Genomic DNA, 23,148 nt, shown 5'->3' with positions numbered 1-23,148 from the left:
CTAATGAGTAGCGTATTTCATGGACATGACTGCTATGTTGTCTTCACACGAAGAGCTGCTGACCTGGGGAACGAAGTTCGAGTCTCGGTGTCAACTCAACATCCTTTGATTCTGGGCAAATCACTCAGTCTCCCCGTGCCTACCAAAAATGGATGAGTCCTTGTGTAATGTAACTGGTGCTCATGTAAAGCGCTCCAATACCTTCGTGTCGAGTTCGACCTATTTATGAACCCCCCCCCCCTCCCCCCCCCCCCAAAAAAAAATTGAAAACATGGGTTGGAATGCTATAAGTAAGTAAGTTGAAAGGTTGGCAGCTATGCATTTATATTGCCTCGTTTTAGTATATTATTGGAGTAAATCAAATCCTCAAAATCCACAAATAAGAATGTCAAAGGGGAATTTCAAGACTGAAGGAGTTATGGGCTTCTCTTGTGCACCAATGCACCAAGAAGATTTATTCAGTAGCCATGGTTGGTAGCAAGTGAACCCAGCGTCCATCTTGGAATAAGAGTAGTTCCGTTTTGTTGTAATTTAGCATTAAAATAGCTTAACAGTGCAACATCCGTTCTCAAAGATAGAAAACTCCTCGATAGTTTAAACAATTGATTAATATACTATAGACATTAATTTTAAAAAACATTGTGGTATTGCCACATTTCATGCGAATATATGCATGCTGATAAGTTATATATAATTATCAAAACAAAACAGAAATGTAGTATTCATTCAATTTTGTGAAAAGCGTTTGTAATGCTGCTACGGTCCAACACGAGAAGGCGGAACTGAATACTTTCACGCTCAGTAAAGTCATTTTACGCCAGAACTTTGCGTATCAAGCCTCTTTCTCGCTTTAAATCGGTCTTGTCCGTCATACTCGTTTTAGAGATGTGATTGGCTTTGAAAGAAACACCCGCCTACTTCCAAATACCCAGTTCCATTGCGTATGACGTACGGTTGCTGGGCGAGAGGGACGCTTTGGTCTGTGTGAGTGTGATTTGTGGACTGCGTGATGGCATTGGACATGGAGCCACTGCTACAGGCGTGGAGTTGTTTCCGACGTCGCAAATTTCAGCGGTGCGCCCAGCTTTGTGGAGAGGTTCTGGAGACCGCACCCTATGACCAGGTACAGGGGAAGTTTTGAGTTCTCTAAAATTCATTTCAGACGAGGGCACTCCGTCAACCCATGGGCATCTAAGAGGGCTTCCCTGCGTCCAAGTACATGGATCGGTGTGTTCAAGGTTTGCACACCTGTGTGGCCTTAGTGCATGCATTTTATACATGTCAACTGAAAGATCACCCTTCTTTTCGCTGCTGCCTAGTGATGGGAATTACTTGGAGCTCGCGCCTTCAGCTCCAGGCGGTCTGCCAATGTCTAATGATGCTGGATCTTTTGCTCCTGGTGCTCACGTTGGGCTTGTAATTAAGGTTTTGTTTATCATGCAGTTTGCCGTCTTCGATCTAATCACGTTGTTTTCATTGCAATCTGATATTTGGTTGAGCTTCTCCTTTAGAATATCGTTGGTATTAATAAACATCCTAATAGTTCAGTCTGCTCTGGGTGCAGTTATAGAAGTAGTGCTAAAAACGAGCATTTTCTATGACAGTAGGTCTTATAACTGAAAGTGGCTTATCACTCACTAATGAGTAGCATGCATTGTATAATTAATTGTGTATTCTCTCTCACTCTTTCTTGCACTCGTGCATTTCATCCACTCATTGAGTCCTTCTTGCATTTATTCATCCGCAATAAAACGGACACTCAAATTCCCACAAGGATAAGGATTGGAAAGTAGAAAAAAGAAAATGCACCACCACCTAAACTTGGCGCACATATGCTTGCAATACAAAATGACAAATGTGGCAGATGACTGTCTGGAATTTGTATTGCACATTGTGTATCATTGTTTTAAAGTGCCAACGAAGCTTTTATGTTGAGAAACAATGGTTTGGACATCTTCGAGCGGTAAAACAATGATAAGTTATGCACAATATTATTCCAAGGTAGCTGCTTAGTTAGCATCGCACTGGGCAGTCATCTTTGAATGCTAAAGTGTATGGTTAATCACTATTGTACTAAGCCAAGGTGGCCAACGTAATGCTTCTAAACATAGTGACTATCTTGGATAGGTAAAATAATTATACACTATCGACAATATCATTCTGAAGTGGCTTCCCAGTTTAGAAATAGTGGCAGCACAAGATGCAGTACACTGGAGATGAAATGAGTGGCAAACAAGCAGCCCAATAGTCTGCCTGGGGAGCTACAGGTTGCTCAAAATACAAGTAGAGCAAAATAAATGAAAGGGTATTTATAAAAGAAAATAAAAAAATGGAAATCTAAAGGACTGGCCACTAGCCCAGACAATGAAGTGCAATAATTTTTAGACAGGTGTGCACATGTTACCAGGCAAAATGCTCCTACCCACAGGGTAATATAGCCTGTGGCAGAAATGAATTAAGTGAGTGCCCTAGGCAGTATGCTGTGATGGAGAAGAAGCAGAGTAATGATGACACTTGAACAGACAAAAGAGGGCTGTCCAAAAGACCCTCTTTGTATGTTTATGTATTTAGAGTTTTTGTTATGTTTACAAGGGTCTGGCAGACACCACTGCACTTAAATGTAACGACGATTATGACAGTACTAACCTTCTACCCCAAAGTGTTTATCTGATGGGGTAGCTAACACATTCCATGTAAAAAAATATCAGCCCACAACCTTCAACACAATGTAATAACTATCTATCCTTATAGGGCTATTTCACAATACGTCAGACCTTCTAACTTTGTTGTACCATTTCATAATAAACAGATCAGACCTATGGCACCTGACATAACCTTTTTCAATGAACCAATCAAGCTTATCACCTTAATCATTGGCTTGTTCCCATAAGAAATTGGTGCCTCTTGTATTGCACAAATCTGGCAACCATTAGGAACATTAATAAAATGACAAATCTATACAAAATCACAGTCAGCAAATCCATACTATTCACAAATATGGTCTTTGAATACACACAAGCTTCAGATTTCTAGATTTACTTGCTGTACCCCACTTTGGTATAATATAGCCTTACCTACTTTCTCTCAAACCTCTTTGAGACCACTCTGGTCATACACAAACCTGCAATTTTTACACACCTAATCTGTTTTCCATCTTTCTCTACACTGTCTTCTTCATATTTAATTCCAAACTCAGGGTTCTCTAAGTTATTGCACCTACGTGATTATTTTTATAAAACTACCTAGGTCTGATTTACTTATGAACTCAATTAAATTTTAGATTTATTTGCCTCTACAAAACTCCGAAATTATGGAAAACAATGGTCCCTTTGGTAACAATATCAAAGAAGAGAAGATGCTTTTCTTGATTTAAATTTCTTTGTAATAATTGGACCGTAAAAAATCAACAATCAATACAAAAATGTGAAAATCACTGAGGTGCAGAAAGTGCTCGGTGCCTTAATATTAGTGATACTGTTATTGAGAAATGTATAAAACAAGTATCATCAATTATAGACACTGAACATGTGCATAATTTAAATCAACATGGATCACGTGTTCATTATCAATGGCGTTTCGATCCCTTGAACATGAAGGATCATCATAAGGACTGAAGAAATGATAGGACCAAGACTGAGCTAAACAAAAGGGCAAATAGAAAGAACCCATATATATGAATTAAAAAATACAACATATAAACATATGAATAAAATAAAACAGATGGCGCATAAGGAATATGCTATATCTTAAGCCTATGTATTATCACAGCCATAGTTTCTTATCCATACAGTATTGTATGGACAGAGAGAGACATAATAGTAATCCAAAAACATCCCAATGTGGTAGTTAGAATGAAAAGACAACCATCTTACGTTCTATTACATTAGTGAAGATAACGAAAGGGATAAAAACCTAACCTTGGGGGCTGCAGTGTCAACTAGTTCCATTGGGCATTCCTCAATGGAGATGGTTCATGGGCTGTGAACAAATACAAAATGGAATAAGGGACGACGCAGCTTCAGATGATGCATGAAGTATGTACAGCGAGAGTCCTAGGAGGAGGAGGAGGAGGGGGGGGGACTGACCTTGATACAGCCTGCTGGAGAGGAGGAAGGGAAAATCTCCAAGATGGGGCATCTCTTGAGGGAGGTCTAACAATGGATGCGCTACTTGAGGAACAAATTGCGATTTCTTAAATGATATGTAAAAAGCACCCAAGTTGTGCGAATTATCCTTAAGAAATCTTCAAATTACCACCAACTTCAAGTTGGTGGTAATTTGCGATTTCCTTTCAAAAAGCACTTTTTTGAATTTTATAAAGTGCCACGTGGCGCTCTTACATGCCCTTAGGGCATGTATGTGCGCCATATGCACACACATGCTCATTTCAGGGGTGCATCAGGGTGTCATCATGACACCCTTGCACCTTTGAAATTATTCTCAAATTGCGAATAGCAAATTGCGATTCGCTATTTGAGAATTACTTCCCATTCATTCCTATGGGTCTCCTGGCCCATAGAAATGAATGGGCAGGTATTCCTTAATTGCTATTTCGCAATTTGCTAATCGCAATTAAGGAATTTTAAGAAATCGCAAAAAGTTTGCAATTTTTTTAATACATCCCGTTTTGCAATTCTCAAATAGCGATTCTTTAAAAATCGCTATTTGAGAATCGCAAATGGTGATGTTGATACATATGCCCCTAAATTAGCTAGTAATGTATCATAACAACTTGTCATTTCTGTACATTTTATGCATAAAAATTTACAAAAAAAGTGAGATTAATTATTTGCTGTGGGAAAGCCTGCCTTTGCTTATTTTTTTGTATTTTTACAAATGAGTTACAAAGGGGAAAAGGGAATGTGCTGTATCATCATGCTGGTTGAAACGCAGTCTGTCATTTGTCTTACCCTTTCTCTACCTCATTGTTCTATATTAATTATTACAATGAATTATTCCAATATGTTGTTCCTAATTTAAAATATTTGCCTTACTGCAATGTTTTTTACATACTTCGAAATGTTTAGGTGTTGACCAAGCTGATTTGATTGCTCTTAATAAATCTGCTGGTATTGCAGAGGTCCTAAAAAAATTGTGTTGTGTGTGTGTGTGGTTTTTCCAGTGTTCTTCTCTATTTAGTACGTTTAAAAAAAAGAAATGTGGGCCTCTGATGGCCTATTGCTGATTATAGGCACATAAAAAGTGTATGTACAAAAGCTATCCTCTGTCTTTTTTTGGACAAATAATACGTTGAAAAATATCCATTCCTTCAGTTTGAAAGTTCCCTGGGCAAGATCATGTGTAGACCATAATATGCTCTAATTTCGACTATTTGTTGCAAAGTTCAGAAAATGTATCGGGCTGTTTCTGGATACTTCGCTTTATTACACTTTTTGTAGCTTTTATGTTGTTTCAGAATTGCCCATTACATTATACAGCTTGTAGAGAGCTAGGTGTGCAGGCAAATATACTGCTATACAATGGTGGCAGTTTTATTATAATCTAGCCACCTCATTTGTGAATGAGGTTTACCAAGCTAAATGCAGTCATATACCACAGAAAAAATATAGCTCACTTTTGTATAAGCTACACTTTATTTACAAAGGTGTTTTGATTGGTCTAACTTACTTGTGTGAAACCTGCATACTTGTAAGTTTTATATCAAAACAGTGGCCTTTGTAGGGGTGTGTCAGAGGAGCATGCTATAACCTAATTGTAATGGGTTGGTACATCTTTCTTATTGTTCTGTTCCTTGCTGCTCAGTCTATAATGATGTCATTTGGAATTTTGAGTGTGTGGGACTTGAAGAGACGTCAGTTGGAAGAGATGGGCTGAGCAGCAAGGAGGCTGTTCCTGGTGGGGCATTTCATGGACTTTACCACCTTCCAGTTACCTTTATCTGAAACTGTTTCTTAATGAATAAACCTACAACTTGTTTCTACGTGACCTGTCTACGAGACAATCTTCCTTTTAACACTGGCGACGATTTGAAGTGAGAACCTACGCATTGAGGGAAAAGACTGTGTTTAAAGAAGCTAAGAAGATACTGGAACTAAGGAAGTCTACTAAAGAGGCTGGAGCATATGAATTGAAACTTCAAAGTAAAGGAAACGCAACGAAAACACCCTCAGCCCCACCAGTGTCCTTCAGCAACAGGACAGCCTGCAGCCTGGGCGTTTCACCTTCTACTACTAGTCAGCTAACAGTTACTGTGGAGATTGCTGCCATCTAACTACTATGGAGGAGTTGCTGTGGCCCAGCTGTCCTTGCTACAGTTGTGGAACATGCTGTTGATTTGGCTTGGAAGTAGTCACTGGTGCTCAAGCATTGGCAGCAGCTAACTGTTCTGGGTAGAGCGACAGACACCGTTTTGAACTGAATGCTGAAGTTGATGAATTGTTTGTTCCTCAACTCTCCAGAGGGAGCAGCGACGTGTGCTGGGAATGGCCGACAGCGAATGGGCTCTGAGGATAACTGTCACACTTGGGGAGCCATTAGGCAGGTGAGGCGGCCCGTGTGAAGTTGAAAGTGTCTTAAGATTCAGGTATTGGGTGATTTCGAGTGGATTTCGTGTGCCACCATTGCGCAGGTACTGTGTATTCAATCATGAATTTTGGCCTTTTCCACATTTTTTTTTTAAAGCTGCGCTTCAGTGGACAGTTCAACTGTCATGTTTTAAAACAAAAAAAAAAAACAGTGCGCGAGTCGGGTAAAGCGATTAATGCTTACCTGCTTGTTTCAATGGTCGCGAGGAGCAATTCCGTGGCCATTCTGACATCTTTCCCAGTTTAGCTGCTTCTATGGCGATCACAGCAATAACGTACCGAGAGCCACCCGGTGCAGCGTACGCTGCGTGCCGCCATTTTGGGATTGGCGTATCAGACCTACTTGGTTTCCTGTTTCACCAACCACGCATCGTTTTTCTGTGCCGATAAAGTTGTGGACATTTCGTCGTGTAGAAACAGCAAATTCAGGTACTTTTTTGGTATTTGGTAAAAAAGGAGATGTGGGCATCAGTTGGCAGACGGAGATGTAGGCAACAGTTGGCAATTAAGACACCAGTGGAAGCAGACATAGTCTGCACTGTGCCCCAGTCTGCAACATCCGCAGCACTGAGTTACGCTGAGAAGTGTGGGTTGCAGTATGTGGAAGTTCTCTGTAAAAATCGTTGGGTAGGGAGAACCTTATAGACTTTTTTTGACTCTACTTTCGGCACAGTTGTTGGGAAGCTATCCATGGAGATGTATTTTTCGGACGCTATGCAAAGACACTAACTAGGAGGAAGTTACTGCGCAACAGCAAATCAGAAGGCGACAGTTACATGCAGCGCTTGAAAAGGTTTTCTTTTCGTGTCAAGGCGTCGGGTGAGAGATCGCTCACCGGTGTTTAATGACTTTCTCTATTGTTTGTTATGTTTTACGTCTCATGCAGTGGTGTGTGTGCTTGTGGACATGCATTTGTGTAATGCTGTTCCATTTTCAAGGGTAGTGAGTACAAGTTTGTGTTGAAGTGGTGGGTCAGTGAGTGCCCCAGTTCTGGTTTCTAGAGTGGTTAGTACCTTAATACGTCGAGGTTGAGGGGCGGTGAGTGCCCCAGTCTGTTCCACAGGGTGGTGTTTTATATTGAGTTTGTGGGGCGGTGAGTGTCCCAGTGCTGTTCTGCAGGGAGGTGTATTCCCCTATAGGGAGGTGTGTTCCCCTATTACAATATTCTGTGTGTCATTGGGAGGTGTATTCCCCTATAGGGAGGTGTTTTCCCTATTACAGTTGGGTTGGATGTTGATGTTCTGTTTCTAAGGGAGGTGTATTCCCCTATAGGGAGGTGTTTCCCCCTATTACAGTGCTTTGAGTTTCAGAGTTTCATAGGGAGGTGTGTTTCCCTATTACAATGTTCAGTTGCATTGAGAGGTGTATTCCCCTATAGGGAGGTGTGTTTCCCCTATTACAGTGTTCAGTGTGTCATTGGGAGTGAGGTCTTAGGTGGTGAGTTCCCAGCTAATGAGTTTCCCTTAGGGAGGGGGATGGGGCATTCATTCATTCATTTGCTTACTCTATTTTCATGCCTTTGCTTATGGTATTTTCATGCATTCATTTATTTAATGTATTTTCTGGATTTGAGTATTTTCTTATTACCTTACGTGCATTCAATTGCTTTATGTACTTCCTTACTTAGTCTTTCAAGATGTTTATTCTTGTTTATGTAAGGAATGTAATTGTGTTGTCTTACGTGCATTAAATTGCTTAATGTACTTCCTTACTTTATTCTTTCAAGATGTTTATTCTTGTTTATGTAAGCAATGTAATTTTGTTCTTTGTCCCTTAATGCATTTATATCTCTTTGCTATTTTCTGGCATTATTCGTGTTTAGTTTCCCTAAGGAAGGGAGATGTACTATAACCTAATTGTAATGGGTCAGTGCATCTTCCTTATTCTTGTTCTGTCCCTTGCTGCTCAGTCTATAATGATGTCATTTGGAATGTTGAGTGTGTGGGACTTGAAGAGACGTCAGTTGGAAGAGCTGGTCTGAGCAGCAAGGAGGCTGCTCCTGGTAGGGCACTACATGGACTTTACCACCTTCCAGTTACCTTTATTTGAGACTGTTACTTAATGAATAAACCTACAACTTGTTTCTACGTGACCTGTCTATGACACAATCTTCATTTTAACAGAGTAGTAAGGGAATTCTTTTGTAAATGAGGGAGCTAACATGAACATTTGTAAATATATTGGACTTACTTTAGCCATACTCATAACTAAGTTGGACTTGTTGGATTCCGTTTAGGGGCCACAAAGCAGAGATGGGTTATGGAGCCCCTTCAGTTGTGTTTGGGATTGTTTGCCACTGGTGTCTCTGGGACCTATTCTACAATGGCTTTGTAAATTGGGCTTTCCTCACTTGATGCCCAGTTTAGCAAGGGTGAGCAGTCACAGGCTTCTCAGAGCGGGTAGTGTGTGCTGCAATAGCTCAACAGTCGAGCAAAAGATACAAAGTATTGCACAATCCAGTGCTAATCTTTTGAGTAAAAGAAACCACACATCAAAACTAAATATTACACATTTCAACGGTGGTTCAGTTACAGGTTTGTTTACTTTCTCTGAGATGTAATGGAATGCAGATATCCATATGTTGCCTTCTTCCTACGCACTTCTCTCTCTCTCTTGTGTGACTTGGGCAAAGATATGGATACAGACATACGTTAGGCACAGATACAGATTGTTAATGATTACCCCAAACATTGGCCCATAGGACAGTCCAATTGTCTATATGTCCATGCTGGCACAGGTTAGCATTAGCGCAACTGTTTTCCTCTTTTCGCATTCAGGAACAGTCTCTAAGTTTGTGCAGACACAGCAAAGTACCATGCTACCTGCTCAGTGATGATGGTGAGTCCCAAACGAGGACCCGTAAAATAAGTGTCTTCACATTCTTGAGCTTTGGCTATGGTGTGGGACCACAGACGGTGGGTGGTCTGTCGCCCTTCAGAATCATGGATGATGTACAACATGTCTTTGGCCTTTTGGCTTTCACAGCCTGCAGGTCAGCACTAGTGGGCACTCCTCAGTTGTTGCCCATGGTGCTGGTGCAGATAAACATTTGTCTTTGGTAATTGTGGCCTTGGAGACCGATACAAGTGGGTGCTAATCTGCGGCAGTTGCGATCCTGGAGGCTGATGCAGGTGGATGCTCTTCTTTGGCAGCTGAGACCCTGGAAGCCAGTGCAGGCAGAGATAGTCTTTGTCAGTCGCAGTCATAGTCCTGGAGACAAGTGCAGGAGGGTGTTCATCTTTGTCAATTGAGGTCCTGGAGGCTAATTCAGCAACTCCTCTTGGCTGGCGGTGGCATAACTAGGCCATTGGTGTTGATGGCAGGAAAGCCGTGGCATGTGGTGACCTGGTGAAATCTTCTTTACACGGCTTACGGTAGGAGATGCAATTGGAAATCATGAGACCCTGCAGATTTCAGGTCAGCACTGGCTTCACTCTTTCTCTGCAAACTCTGGACATCACAAGCCAGGCATTACTTCCTGTTTATCCTTTGGCGCATGGACCAAGCACATATTGATTCTGCTTAATCAGTGTTTCTCTGCTCCTAGCAGATTGAGGTACTTTTTAATATTTGTAAAGTTTTTTGCTCTTGTTGCTTTTTTCCCCTCCCATTCACTACTTCGCTGTGTTCCTGCCCTCTGCGCCCACCACCCCTCCCCGCTATCCTTGCTTGTGATATCTTATCAGTAATTGGTAACCCCTACCTGGTTTGGAGGAGGGGATGAGTGGTATCATTGTGCTTTCCACCACCTGTTTGCTATGATTAAGCAGCCGCTTCTATCAAAATTAGGAACAGGGATAATAAGACTGATGCCACAATTCTCAAAGCAAATGGACCCAGGCAGACTGCCTATTTTTGAAAGTAGTGCTGTTAAGATGGGGCTTTTTAATGGGCTGCTTAAGCGTGTCTAACTTTAATATTGGCGTTCATTCAGGTTTCCAAATTAGTGGTTCTTGACCCGTCTGAGGCCCACAAGGAAGCTTCATATTGTCAGCATTCCGTCCATCATTTGTTTGTAGTAACGCTTTTCACCCTAAGTGGGATGGGTATTCCCAGACGTGGGACCCATGCTCACTACGCCACTGGAGTCAAGCTATCCTGGCTGATGACGGCTGATAGCCAGAAACCGGTCCTAGGATGCTTGATTCCGGTCCAGAGAAGACATGGCTTGGCAGTTCGGGCTGGACTGTTCCCATGAGGCACAGGGTCAAGACTGATTTGCATATGGCCATGTCTAAACTGGGGTGGCGTAGTGGGCAAAAGAACGATGGATTTAACCCAGATCTCTTGACTGGGGGAGAATGTATGCATTGTCAGCATTCCGTCCATCATTTGTTTGTAGTAACGCTTTTCGCCCTAAGTGGGATGGGTATTCCCAGACGTGGGACCCATGCTCACTACGCCACTGGAGTCAAGCTATCCTGGCTGATGACGGCTGATAGCCAGAAACCGGTCCTAGGATGCTTGATTCCGGTCCAGAGAAGACATGGCTTGGCAGTTCGGGCTGGACTGTTCCCATGAGGCACAGGGTCAAGACTGATTTGCATATGGCCATGTCTAAACTGGGGTGGCGTAGTGGGCAAAAAAACGATGGATTTAACCCAGATCTCTTGACTGGGGGAGAATGTATGCATTGTCAGCATTCCGTCCATCATTTGTTTGTAGTAACGCTTTTCGCCCTAAGTGGGATGGGTATTCCCAGACGTGGGACCCATGCTCACTACGCCACTGGAGTCAAGCTATCCTGGCTGATGACGGCTGATAGCCAGAAACCGGTCCTAGGATGCTTGATTCCGGTCCAGAGAAGACATGGCTTGGCAGTTCGGGCTGGACTGTTCCCATGAGGCACAGGGTCAAGACTGATTTGCATATGGCCATGTCTAAACTGGGGTGGCGTAGTGGGCAAAAGAACGATGGATTTAACCCAGATCTCTTGACTGGGGGAGAATGTATGCATTGTCAGCATTCCGTCCATCATTTGTTTGTAGTAACGCATCATATTTTCACTTGGCCATCCCAAAGGTTCTTACGGAAGGGCAAATTCATTACATGAAATCAGCCCCCTTAATCTAATTCCCAACACTGTTATTAAATGATGTTGAATGACAGTGAAAAACATATTGTATTTGGCCATTGAGGGAGCATTCTGGCATGTTACTCCAGTATAATTCAACACAAAGAGAAAGGTTATAATGGAACGACTCCCAGTCCCCTTAAAGAATCAATGTAAACAGCAAAAGAAGGAGTAATTCCAAATGGATTCCAATGTACTGCATTGAACGAAACAAGGAAACAAATCCTATATTTTAAAAGAACCCTCAATGCTTCATCATAGGTGTGTGGTGATTTCGCGTGAAAAAGATTTTTTTGATCAATAAGACGAAGAGCCGTTAGTCATGGACTTGCCTTCTTTAAAAACAAGAAGAAATTCGTGAGCAGTAAAACAGAGGAGCGTCACTGGACCGTGGTGCTCCAATCAATCAAACAAACATGGTGGAGACAAGGGAAAAAATCCTACATAAAAGACTTACATAAGACGTAGTTTTGTCCTATCCCATGGATCCTGTCTGGGGGCGTTGCCTATAGTCTCACTCTATAGGTAAAGTACAGAGGAATCGGGCATAACTCAGTTATTGCAATGGCTAGCGTGCAGGATGGACCGAGGCCCTACTTAGTACATCAAGGACAACCGCCGGCTTCTGGCACCTGTTGCATTCCCGGCCCAGGATCCCCAGGATGGATGATCACCGTGGCTGGGTGTTTTTGAAAGGATGTTGATTCTCTGCCCTGGGTCACATACGCGTCATCACGCTGTGCGTGGTGATGTCAGCGCGTATTGCCCGTTGTTGAAAAAAATTAACTCGTGCAGTGTCTGAGTATTGAAAGTCAAGAAAACTTTATTAAAGTGGCAAACAGCTCGTGAGTGTATATCTCTCTAATGAGAGTTGGGCGTTACTTCGTACTATACTTGAGGTACTGCAATCATGTGAGTGTAGTTACACTACAAGTCCGCCTTCATATGTGTTTGTTAGCATTATGCCCCCTTGGAGACCCAAACGTTGGTAGGGAAAAAAAGGGGGGGCAGGTTGTGTTCAGTAGGTTAAACATGTTTGTATTATGTAATGTAAAAAGGCCAATCATAATCCTACAATATTTGGACGTTGAGTATTATTATTACTGCTTGGACAATCCTGATGTTCTCATGTGTTGTTTTTTCTTTCCAAAAAATCTCTTTTCCTTTCAGAAATTCTTGAGAACTGAACCTTAAGTTTGTGGTTACCTGGACACAGCGTTGGGTGCACCTTAGCGAGTGCACAACTGTGTTACCTCTGGTCCTGAAGAAAGCCTTGCGATTTCGCACTCAGAGGCTGAAACATGTAGATCTGACCTTGTCACGAATACACCCACGGATTTCAATGGTCAATTCAACCAGATAGGACATCCATTTTCGTTTTAATCTTGCCTTCGGATTCCATTATTAAATTTATAAGGAGTCATAAAGGCAATCTTAAATCACTTTTTCACTGATCACTTACTCTGCACAAACAAACCCGCTCCGCTGTGATCAGGTGTCGTAGTACACCCGGAGGCCTTCGGCCCCTCGGGTGGGGACCCTATGATGAAGCATGTCACCACTAGGTTGGTGAGTGAGGGTTGTTTTAAAAAAAATAGGATTTTCGTCCTTGTTTCGTTCAATGCAGTAAAGTGTAATCCATTTGGAATTACTTCTTCTTTTGATGTTTACATGTTACCCCAGTAGAAATGTTTAGATCATTATCAATATGGCTCTTACATTGGCGCTGTACGATTATAAAAGAGCAAGTGCTGGCTACTGGTTTCAGTCCACTAAAGTCAAGCGAGTTTTGAATAGTTTATGTCTTACTATTACCAAACAATAATGCGTTTTGTATGCTGAATAAACACAACATTGACTGTGGGTCCTTACAATGAAATGTGTGTGAAGAGGTGCTTTGTGTGTAATTTGTCACACATAGTTATAGCTATTAAAGTAATACTGTACGATTTTGTTTAGTCGTTTTGAGTGAGTGAGCACTTTCCCTATATCATTAGGATTCTAATGAAGCTCAAGAAACAACAGTCAGCGAGGCACTTCAAAGGGTTATTTTAATAAAAGCCATGTCTTAATTCTTCCTTTATGATGCAATGTTGTGCACCATGTCTTAAAAACATTAACAAATCCAACATATCTTGCATGGGAGAGACCTATTGGCCTTGGAAATGCTTGTTGCATCAGACTTCTGTTGGCAGTGCTTTAAATGGGCAGATGCTATCTGGTGCTGAGTACCAGCACTTGTTTATTTTGAGAGGGAGAGTACCTGCACTTCTCGGGAGTGACGTAGTACGTTTAATTGGAGAGTACTGGCACTTCTCAGAAACAAGCAGGCACTTCTATTTCAACATTTCAAGCACTGCCTGTTGTGTTAAATAGGTAATACATATACATTTATAGAAACTGGTATCTTTGATTTTTCTTATTCTACATATATTATTCTACATATATAAATGTATTCAATCTGATATAGAAGGATTTGAGCTAGGCCTAATAATACAGTGATCTAGTAGAGACCTGTCAAAATGACAAAACTGCATTAAAGCCTCTGTATTGACATGAGTAGGGGTGGGCGTAACTTGCGTAATTCCATGTAGCAGAATCACGCGGAATTACCAAAGAATTCCTCTAGATTACCCAAGAAGAGAAGATCTGTGTTCAGCGCTATTTTCTTTAGCGTAAAATTCCCCCTCTCATCCAAAATTGACAGAAGAATGCATTTTTGTACTAAGAAATAATGCTACATGCAGCTGAACACAAATTCGCGTGAGCAGCAGCTCGTGCTCATTATAAATGTGCTTTTGCAAGTGGCCACTTGTGCTGGATAAATGTGTTCTCGCAATAGAATTCCCCTCCCCCCCCATTACACCAGCAAGAGTAATTACATAATTATCAGTAATTCTGCATCAAAGAGTAATGTGGAACTACGCAAAATACTCCGATTATTCGGGAAAAATTAATTTTCCATTCAGGCCTAGACAAGAGCCCATTGATTACATTTGTGAAGTAACAGTTTGGGGGCAAAATGTTAATCTCATTGAAAATTCACACCAATATTTTTACCCGTTTTCAGGACTTCCAGGCCGTGGCCGTGCTCCTGGACACGGCTAAAGCCTTCGATTCCCTTCAGTGGGAATTTATGTTTACCGTCCTGCTGCAGATGGGCCTTCCGCTGTTTAAAAAAAAAAATGGATTCACCTTCTGTATACTGCACCAGTAGCACGGATTCGTGTAAATGGTTGGACTTCCGATACCTTCTCTATTAAACAAAGCATGAGGCAGGGCTGCCCCCTGTCGCTCATGCTATTTGCGTTGGCGCTGGAGCTTCTGGCGTGTAAGCTGCGTCAACTGCATGCCCAGGTGGCGTTGCGGTTTCGACTGAGGCCCTTGGTGGTGTTGTTGTATGCCGACGACATGCTGCTCTATGTCTGCGAACCCGCCACATATTTATCGGCACTCTTACAAGAATGTCAAATTTGAGAGGTACTCGGGTTTGGACATTAACTGGGCTAAATCTACCGTGTTTCCGTTGACGGCAGGTACCAAGGAGATTGATTTAGAATACCCTTTGCAGTGGTCGGTTGATCCAGTGAAATATCTTGGGGTATGGCTTCATAGGGACCCTGATGTGGTGATCTCGGCTAATTACGGTAGGGTGGTTTACAAGATTACAGACCAAGCCGTGTGATGGGCTAAATTTCCTCTTTCACTTGCGGATCGCATTGCGGTCATAAAAATGACTTTTTTGCCCAGACTCCTTTATTTATTTGTTAACATCCCTTTTCATCTGAATAAGGCTCTGTTCACTGCACGGCAGTTGACTCTTTTAACATTTGTCTGGGGGGTGGAAAGCCCTGCTGTAGCTGGAGTGTACTGACTCTGCCATTAGACCGCGGTGGTGTTGAGGCCCCAGATATGCACTTGTACTATTTATGTGCCCAAGCGCAGTCTGCGCACTTTTGGTATTACCCACAGAGGTTCCAGCCGCTCACTGCGATTGAAGCAGACTCCGTACTGCCTATGCCCCTGATGGCAGCGGCTTTGATGGGTGGCGGTGGAGGGGCGCGTGTTGAAATTAGTCCAGTTCACTGTACGGCCTGGGCGTGGAAGACTCTTGCTAGTAGAGCACAGTTGGATTATTTATATGCACCTAAACTGCTGCTTGCGGTGCATCCTGGTATATCTGACGCTCGAGAACCGGCGGCTTTGAAGACGTTGAGTGCACTGGGGATTAATCATATTTGTGACTTGTATAAACAGGGTCAATTCCGGACTCTGTTGGACCTGCAGGCAGGTCAGGAACCCGGTCTGATGCTGGGGTTTACCTATGTGCGTGTGCGGCAGGCAATTCGGGGCGTTTATCCTGCATTTATGGAAGAACCGCGGACACTACAGGCCTTGCGGGTGGTGTTGGGGGGCGAGGATCGAAGCAGCCTAATCACTAAGTTGTATAATGCGTCTCTTCGGGAGCAAGAAATAAGTGCATCTCCCTCTTAAAATAAGTGGAGTTCCATCTTGGCTATACGCTAACATTGGATGCCTGGCAGTTTTGCTGTGCCTTAACAGGGCGTCTGACGGCGAACTGTAACCTCCGCATCATCCATTTTAAATACTTGCACCAGCTTTACTACATGCCTTGAAAATGGGGCCAGGCTGATGCGGATTTTGTGCACTTAGCTTTGTCTTGTGCTGGTATTTTCAACTTTTTGTTACGTGTCACGCAGGTGTTAACTGAGATTACTATGGAAACTGTTGGGTGTGTGCCTCAGGTATGTCTGTTGGACTGGGTGCAGAAACTCAAGCCCTGTAATAGGCGTCTGGTAGCCATGTCTACCTTATTTGCTAAGAGGGCTGTAGCACAATGCTGGGGTGCAAAGACTGCCAACAATTAAAAGATGGATATGTGACCTGCTCTATTGTAGGGACCAATTGGCAATATATGTGGAGGAGTTGCCGGAAGCATCCCGACCTAAAGATTTTTGGGCTCCCCTTTCTGGGAATCTCCTTACAAATCCAGATTTGGCATAATCTCCTGTACAGGCCTTCACTGTTTATGGACTGGGAGGAATGGGACTGTTCTGTAATGCTATTCGAAAATCACACGGTATTACTGCCAGATGTCACAGTTATATATATATTAGTGCCGAGCTGCGGGGGGAGGTTCGGGGATAAGGGTTTGTTTTGTACCAGGTTTTTTCTTTCTTGAAATACAAAAAGGCTTGTACATGTTATATCAGCACAGTGATTTAGCTCAGCCCTTTCTATGAGGGCGTTGTATGTTTGTTGATTTACAAGCTGCTCAATAAAGATATTTAAAAAATATATATATTTTTACCCGTTTTAATAGAAAGCACAACTGTTAGCATAACCCTTAAATTGTAAATGCATATCTGCACATATTTTTCTCAATATAGGATTGCCTCTTTTTTTATCGAGAAAAACATTGACAGTCCCATTGTTTTGCTCTTGATGAATTGGATACAAAAAATGGTTTCTTAGCCTGTTTAGATAAATACATAATATTAGCAGACTAATAAAGTGTGTGTATGTATATTATTTATATACATACATATATATATATATATATATATATTATATGTTATATATATTTATTTTTGCGTTTTTTTATACATCGCAAACTTGCACCAAAGACATCAGTGTGCTTTATAAGCGAGCAGGAAAAACATTCTGCTTAGCATCATAAAACAACCTATTAGCAACTGTAAAACAAGGAACAAATACTATCAAGGACGTTTGCAGCAAGTAAATAATATGCACAACCGAAACTAGCTTGAAAATTATTTTCATGTTTTTGTTACATTTTTCCTTCGTGACCTGCCCTTAGCTCACTTCTAACATTTGCCTGTCCCCGTTTCTAGTGTATTTGTTGTCCCGGTGTAGTATGTACGGGGGCTGTCTGCACCCCAACCTTTTCCAGCCTCCAAGTTCATGAAACACGTGCAGCCTGCAATTTATCACACCGACATTGTTTTCGCTCGTGTTGTTTCAGAACGTTAAGTGACATCTACTGTCTAGAAAGTGACCGCGTGCGAAAATTCTTGTAAACGCGCATATGAGCTGACCCTATGTAAAAGGCAACGTAGTAGTCTGTGTTCATGCTTTTTCATCTTTTTACACTGTCCCTATTACAACCGCGCGGTGGCCGAGTAAATTATATGCACCCTCATCTGTATATTAATGGAGGTACATGTCCTGGTTGTGCGTGCTCCAGAGGTTGGCATGTGCACATGCGATGCCACCTTTAATCCAGACCGATTGGCTTTGTTGACGTTTGTTTTATTTTTGTGTTCAAACCCTTTTTCTGCCTAAAGCAATGCATCTAACACTGGGTGGGACTCGGGCCATCTAAATTCTTGCTGCATGCATAATGTGCTGGGGCTTATGGCAAGAACCCGGAGCATCTTGAATCTCCAAAATTCAGAACCACCCAAGCTCTGACTCAGTCTGCGCCTGGTACTGAAATCTACTTAGGGAAACCTCCACATTCACATCCAGCAGCTCAACCCAACCTCCTGTCTTTTAGCAAACTACTGAAAACACCATCTTTTTCCCTCCACTAATTTGTCTCTGAAGTTCCCGGCACCTACCCTGGCAGATGCCCTTCTGATGTTATATTTAAATGTTCCTGCTCCTTCTAAAGTACACTATTGGCCCATAGGTGGAGTTGTAAATAAAAACTGCTCACGACATTTACTTGTGCACAGATGAAGGAAGGTTTCGAGTGTGGATTTCAGCCATAAGGCCACCTTTATTTGTACTTGGAGACGCCTGTGCATAGCTGTATTTCAGAGCAAAGGCTGGATAGGTCTTCTCAGGTGGGAGTGTTCAGTGCAATTAGAATTTTAACCAATTTATAAAGTCACATATAAATGTAGTCTTCACAATGCATTCTGGTATATGAAGCCCTTACATAGTGTTCATATTCACAATTAATCATGTTTGCTACCCGGTGTTGGCATAGCAAATGGAGGGTATTCATGGTTACGTCTTTCATGCTAACTAGCATTCATCTGATACTTGGTGACCTTCATAGTAAAAGCTAAAAAACATTCAAGTAACAAATATTACATTCGTATGATTGTGGCCACATCGGCAGCTTTCTCTCTTACGATGTCTGACACCACAGTATTTATTTTTTAATGAGTTTTTAGATTTCACATGTGATATCAACTTCATCCATTTCTGTCCTTTTAAGTGGTTCGTTTTCTCTTTGCTTTTCCATTTCAAGAATCAAATTGTGCCTGCACTGATTTTAAAGTATTGTGTGAACCCTTCTTCTCCCATGTAACCCTACACCATGTGACAACATAAAACACTGTCTCTTTAATTGTGCACGCAACCAGGAGTTTGTTTACCATAACGTATCAAAAGCCTCATTATGCATCTACAACCTCCTCTCCCCTTCATTCTCACACACTCTTTGTACTACTCTATTTAGAATTCATTCACCACTTCATACACAAACTACCTATCACGCTCAATCTTACTTTCTATCTATTTTATACAGCTCTCACCCCAATCTCTTCACCATACCACATATTTCAAATATACTACACACACACAATTACACCCCACACAATTCCACAAACAACAATTCCAATTCAAACCACATAATTCCACTACAAGCAACATACATCCACTCCACTACAAACAAAAACCATAAGTAAAGAAACAATATCATTTACAATTCCAATAGCTCTAATTTTTACAAATGGGAGACCAATTGCATTGCAAATGCTTGTTCTCACTTGGAATGAGTCCGAGAACATCATAGTTGGAGAAAGACAGCATCCAGATTTTAATGTAATAAATGACAAAGGACACATTGTGAAAAACAACTAAATGATTCAGGGATTTTGTATTATTTGCCTCGTGTGTATCTTCCCATTTGACGTCCCCCCTTTAGAATAGCACCTCGGCTTGTCTAGTTGCATTTCTATGTTTGCTGTGGTAAATATCTGGTTAACATCATGATTGTAAGATATGCGAAAAGGTGAGCATCACAGTTATGCATTCTTGCACAAAAGACGATTTTAGGATTCTGTTTGCCAGCAAAATGAAGTGAACCCTAACCTCGATTTGCTGCTGCTATGGCGGAGTGACCCAGAAAGAACTCTTTTACTCCATGCTCTAGTGTCTCCTGATTATCCTGGTTTAACTCATCTAATCTGATTACTGTTCTCTTGTTGATCCATATGCCAGATCACGTGACCCTGCAAACTACCAATGATTTATTAGACGTCTGAAGAACAATTCTGTCAAGGCTCACACACGAGGCTGCTTGTTCTAAAGTGACTAGTTCCGAAGATTCTGAAATAAAAGGCTTGTGCAAAAATAAATCATTTTTCTTAGTTTTCTTCTGGCGTGTTTATTTGTTTTTCATCAGCCCTGTACTTTAAAAAGTTTCAACTACACTAATTTTAGCAAACATATTTATAAATAGTAATTTGTGATCTAAAGCTCACTGCACAGAACAGACACTGAAGAATGGAGATGGCAAGTTCAAAGCAGCACAATGATCACTTTGGAGTTTTGTGTTGTGTCGCCCAAGTTCAAGGCTCCAGCGATTGAATGTTAGTAATTGGATTCGGAGACGGGCTGGGGAAGGGTGGTCGTGGTGGAGTGACCATACAGTTTGGTACTACTTTAGGTGGACAACTACAAAACAATATTGTTCCAACATTTTTCTGCCAGTTTCCAGTTCAGCTAAGGATTTAGCCAAGTGATGTCTACTCCTAAAAGGTTTAGTCATTGTGTACACTGTGGGCAACAACAGCAGTCTAGATTGTGACATCCTGCCAAATTAACCCATATTTTTCAAGCACTTCTGGGAACCTATTGATTTGCAGTCTATTAGTAAGTGACTGTACTTGGGTTATGTATTTCACTGGTAGGCATTCATAACAACAGAGGGACGGGCATGACCAAATGGATGAAAGAGAGAAACCCTTTTTCCGTTCCGTGTTTGTGGCCTGGACAGCAAAGAGTCAAGAAGAATCCTGGGCTGATTAGAAGGGAATACTCTCATTCTGAGCACCATGTAGCACTTTTAATATCCAGCAAGTGCCATTTAAGGAACTAGGGAGTGGAAGGCGTTGAGGCCTTGTTTATGATCCAGAGCTATTGTGCATGGTCATATTTTGGTATGCTAGTGTGCATCTGTGCCTCTGTATTTTGTTTAACTGGAGCCCATAAGGCGCTCTAGTAACCATGGTGGATTGTGGCTTAGTAGACTTAAATGGCAATACAATTACATATTTGAACCTATAGAGCTGGAAGAAGCATTTATTTTCATAATTGCTTTTTTTTGAGTATCGGTGATATGCCCTTTAATTTTATTACGCTTTTCTTTTTGTGTAGCTGCTAGAATGTGACTTAGGACAAAGAGATGCGAGTAGGTCAGACCCAGCATGTCTGCTCTGCCTTTTTAGTTACAAAAGAAGACTCTCTAACTTTGTATCATTTAATTGGATCCAGCTGGAATTAATTCACCAATACAGTGCATCCAGACAGCCCTGAAAGGGGTAAGAGGCAGAAGTGAAGCTTAGCAGTGACATTTCTACATACAAATGTTAGATTTCAATAAAATACTATCCCCCATCTTGACTTCCTTATTACATTAAATGTTTGCTGGAGCAACATGGTCTATCGTTTTTTAAATTAATAGTTTATTTAAGCCATGCATAAACAGAAAATATGTTAGTTCTTACTAGCCTATTCTGTTATTAAAGGCTGACTGTAAGATCATAGCTAAGGCTGTAGCATTGTGACTGGCCAGAACCGCTACATCAGTAATTAACATCGATCAAAATTGTTTTGTGCCAGGTAGACAACTTTATATCAGGACATCTTTGTGGAAGCAATTGTTGTTTTCCATATAATAAACATACCAGCTGTTATTTTATTTTTAGATACGGAAAATGCGTTTAACCTAGTATTGTGAAAGTCCTTCTTTCTAATTTTAGTCCTTATTTGATATCCTACTGAGCTTATCAGGTTTATCCAAACACACAAAGGCCTTTATTTTGATCAGTACATGCCAGGCAGGCTCTATAACCCTTGCAAGAGATGCAAGACAGGAATGTCTTGTGTTCCCTATCTTATTTGTTTTTTTCATAAAGCCACTAGAAATTGCAATTTGCTTGAGTGCTGTGATCAGAAACTCTATGTAAAATTACACAAACAGTCCAATTATAGGAAAATGATATAGCACTCTGTCTCAAGGCAGATCCAAAAAATGTTTTAAAGACATTCAAAGAATGCAGGAATTGTCAATAATAGGAGGCTATAGGTTTAGCCATCAAAAATATGAATTATTATTTAATTGTGTGCGTGATCTACTCTCCGAAGACATTATGTTGGGACAAATGAAACAGCCAAAGAGATAGTTAAGTATTTTTGTCACCTAAGAGTATGAAGCCCTTTACTCTTTAAATTAAAAACTTCTAGTTGAAATAGTCAGTATTCTGTTAAATAGATGAATGCTCTTCCCTTTAACTATCTTGTGGTAGGTTGGTGTGATTTTTCTTTTTTTTTTTACCACTCTTTGTTTTTATTTACATGTTTTCCCATCATATTGAATGCAAGCTTTTTTGCCTAGGTAAACTCCACTATTTGTAGATTTGGAACAATAAACACCTGAGAATTATCTTATACTACCTTTTCGTGTCCAAGGAATTGGGAGGACTTGTCATTCGTAACTTTAGGTTGTAGTACCTTGCTGCCTTTGCCAGTTGCTGCAGCAGATGGTCTTCGCTCAAATGTTAAAAAATTATGCTAATCCCTTTTTTATTTTTTTATTTATAAATTAATTTTATTTTTCAGCATTGTAACAAGCAAACATACACCACATGTTAACACATCACCATTACATAGAACCTAGCAGCATGTTACACAATTATCTGCATTGCTTTTTCCCAACATTTTCCTTAAATTCCCTAAATACTTGGCATTTAGTAATTTCCCTCTTCTAGTCCCCTGTGACTGGCTTGGGTCGTTGGGACAGTACACAAAAAATCCTCGATGCTCTTTCCACTTTGCCCATATCTTTTCCCACTTGTGAGTACAGCCCTTATCCATGGATCAGTCCATATCATTTTTCCAATTGATTGAAAAACATTTATTAAGCAAATAGCTACCCGAGGGCATTGCAGCGCTGACCGAGGCAAAACAATAGACACCACAACCGCATTAAGAGAAAAACCAAGTTTTATCAAGTTTACGGAAGGCAAGATGATTAAATTCACTGCGTATGTGAAGTGGAAGGGTGTTCCATATCCTAGCAGCATTGTAAGAAAACAGACGGCCCGCTTCTTGCCCTTTTGATTCTAGTAACTAAGGCAAGACGGAGGTTTTCCGAACGCAGGATCTATTAGCTCGATAAGGCAGAATAATGGAGCGATTAATAGGCGGTGCCTTCCCTGCTAGCGTCTTGTGAACAATAAACATGGCCTTAAATTTTACTCACTCCTAAATAGGAAGCCAATAGAGGGAGTTCAGAGCTGGTTTCGC

General features: G+C 41.3%; 1 protein-coding gene across 2 annotated transcripts in view; it reads left to right on the top strand.

Moving 5' to 3' along the window:
* The first annotated feature begins 920 nt into the window (after positions 1-920).
* TTC8 (tetratricopeptide repeat domain 8) overlaps positions 921-23,148 on the top strand; it is a 357,649-nt gene continuing 335,421 nt past the window's right edge. For both annotated transcript variants that reach the window (XM_085626573.1, XM_085626572.1), the window contains exon 1: positions 921-1,123. In XM_085626573.1, coding sequence (XP_085482699.1) covers positions 1,010-1,123 — 114 coding nt within the window. In that variant the 5' untranslated portion in view covers positions 921-1,009. The remainder of the gene's footprint in view (positions 1,124-23,148) is intronic.

Source organism: Triturus cristatus, chromosome 9 (assembly GCF_964204655.1).
Source record: "Triturus cristatus chromosome 9, aTriCri1.1, whole genome shotgun sequence".
Lineage (NCBI taxonomy): Eukaryota > Metazoa > Chordata > Amphibia > Caudata > Salamandridae > Triturus > Triturus cristatus.
Note: the sequence above shows the minus strand (reverse complement) of the source record. Positions and strands in the feature narration are given on the sequence as shown.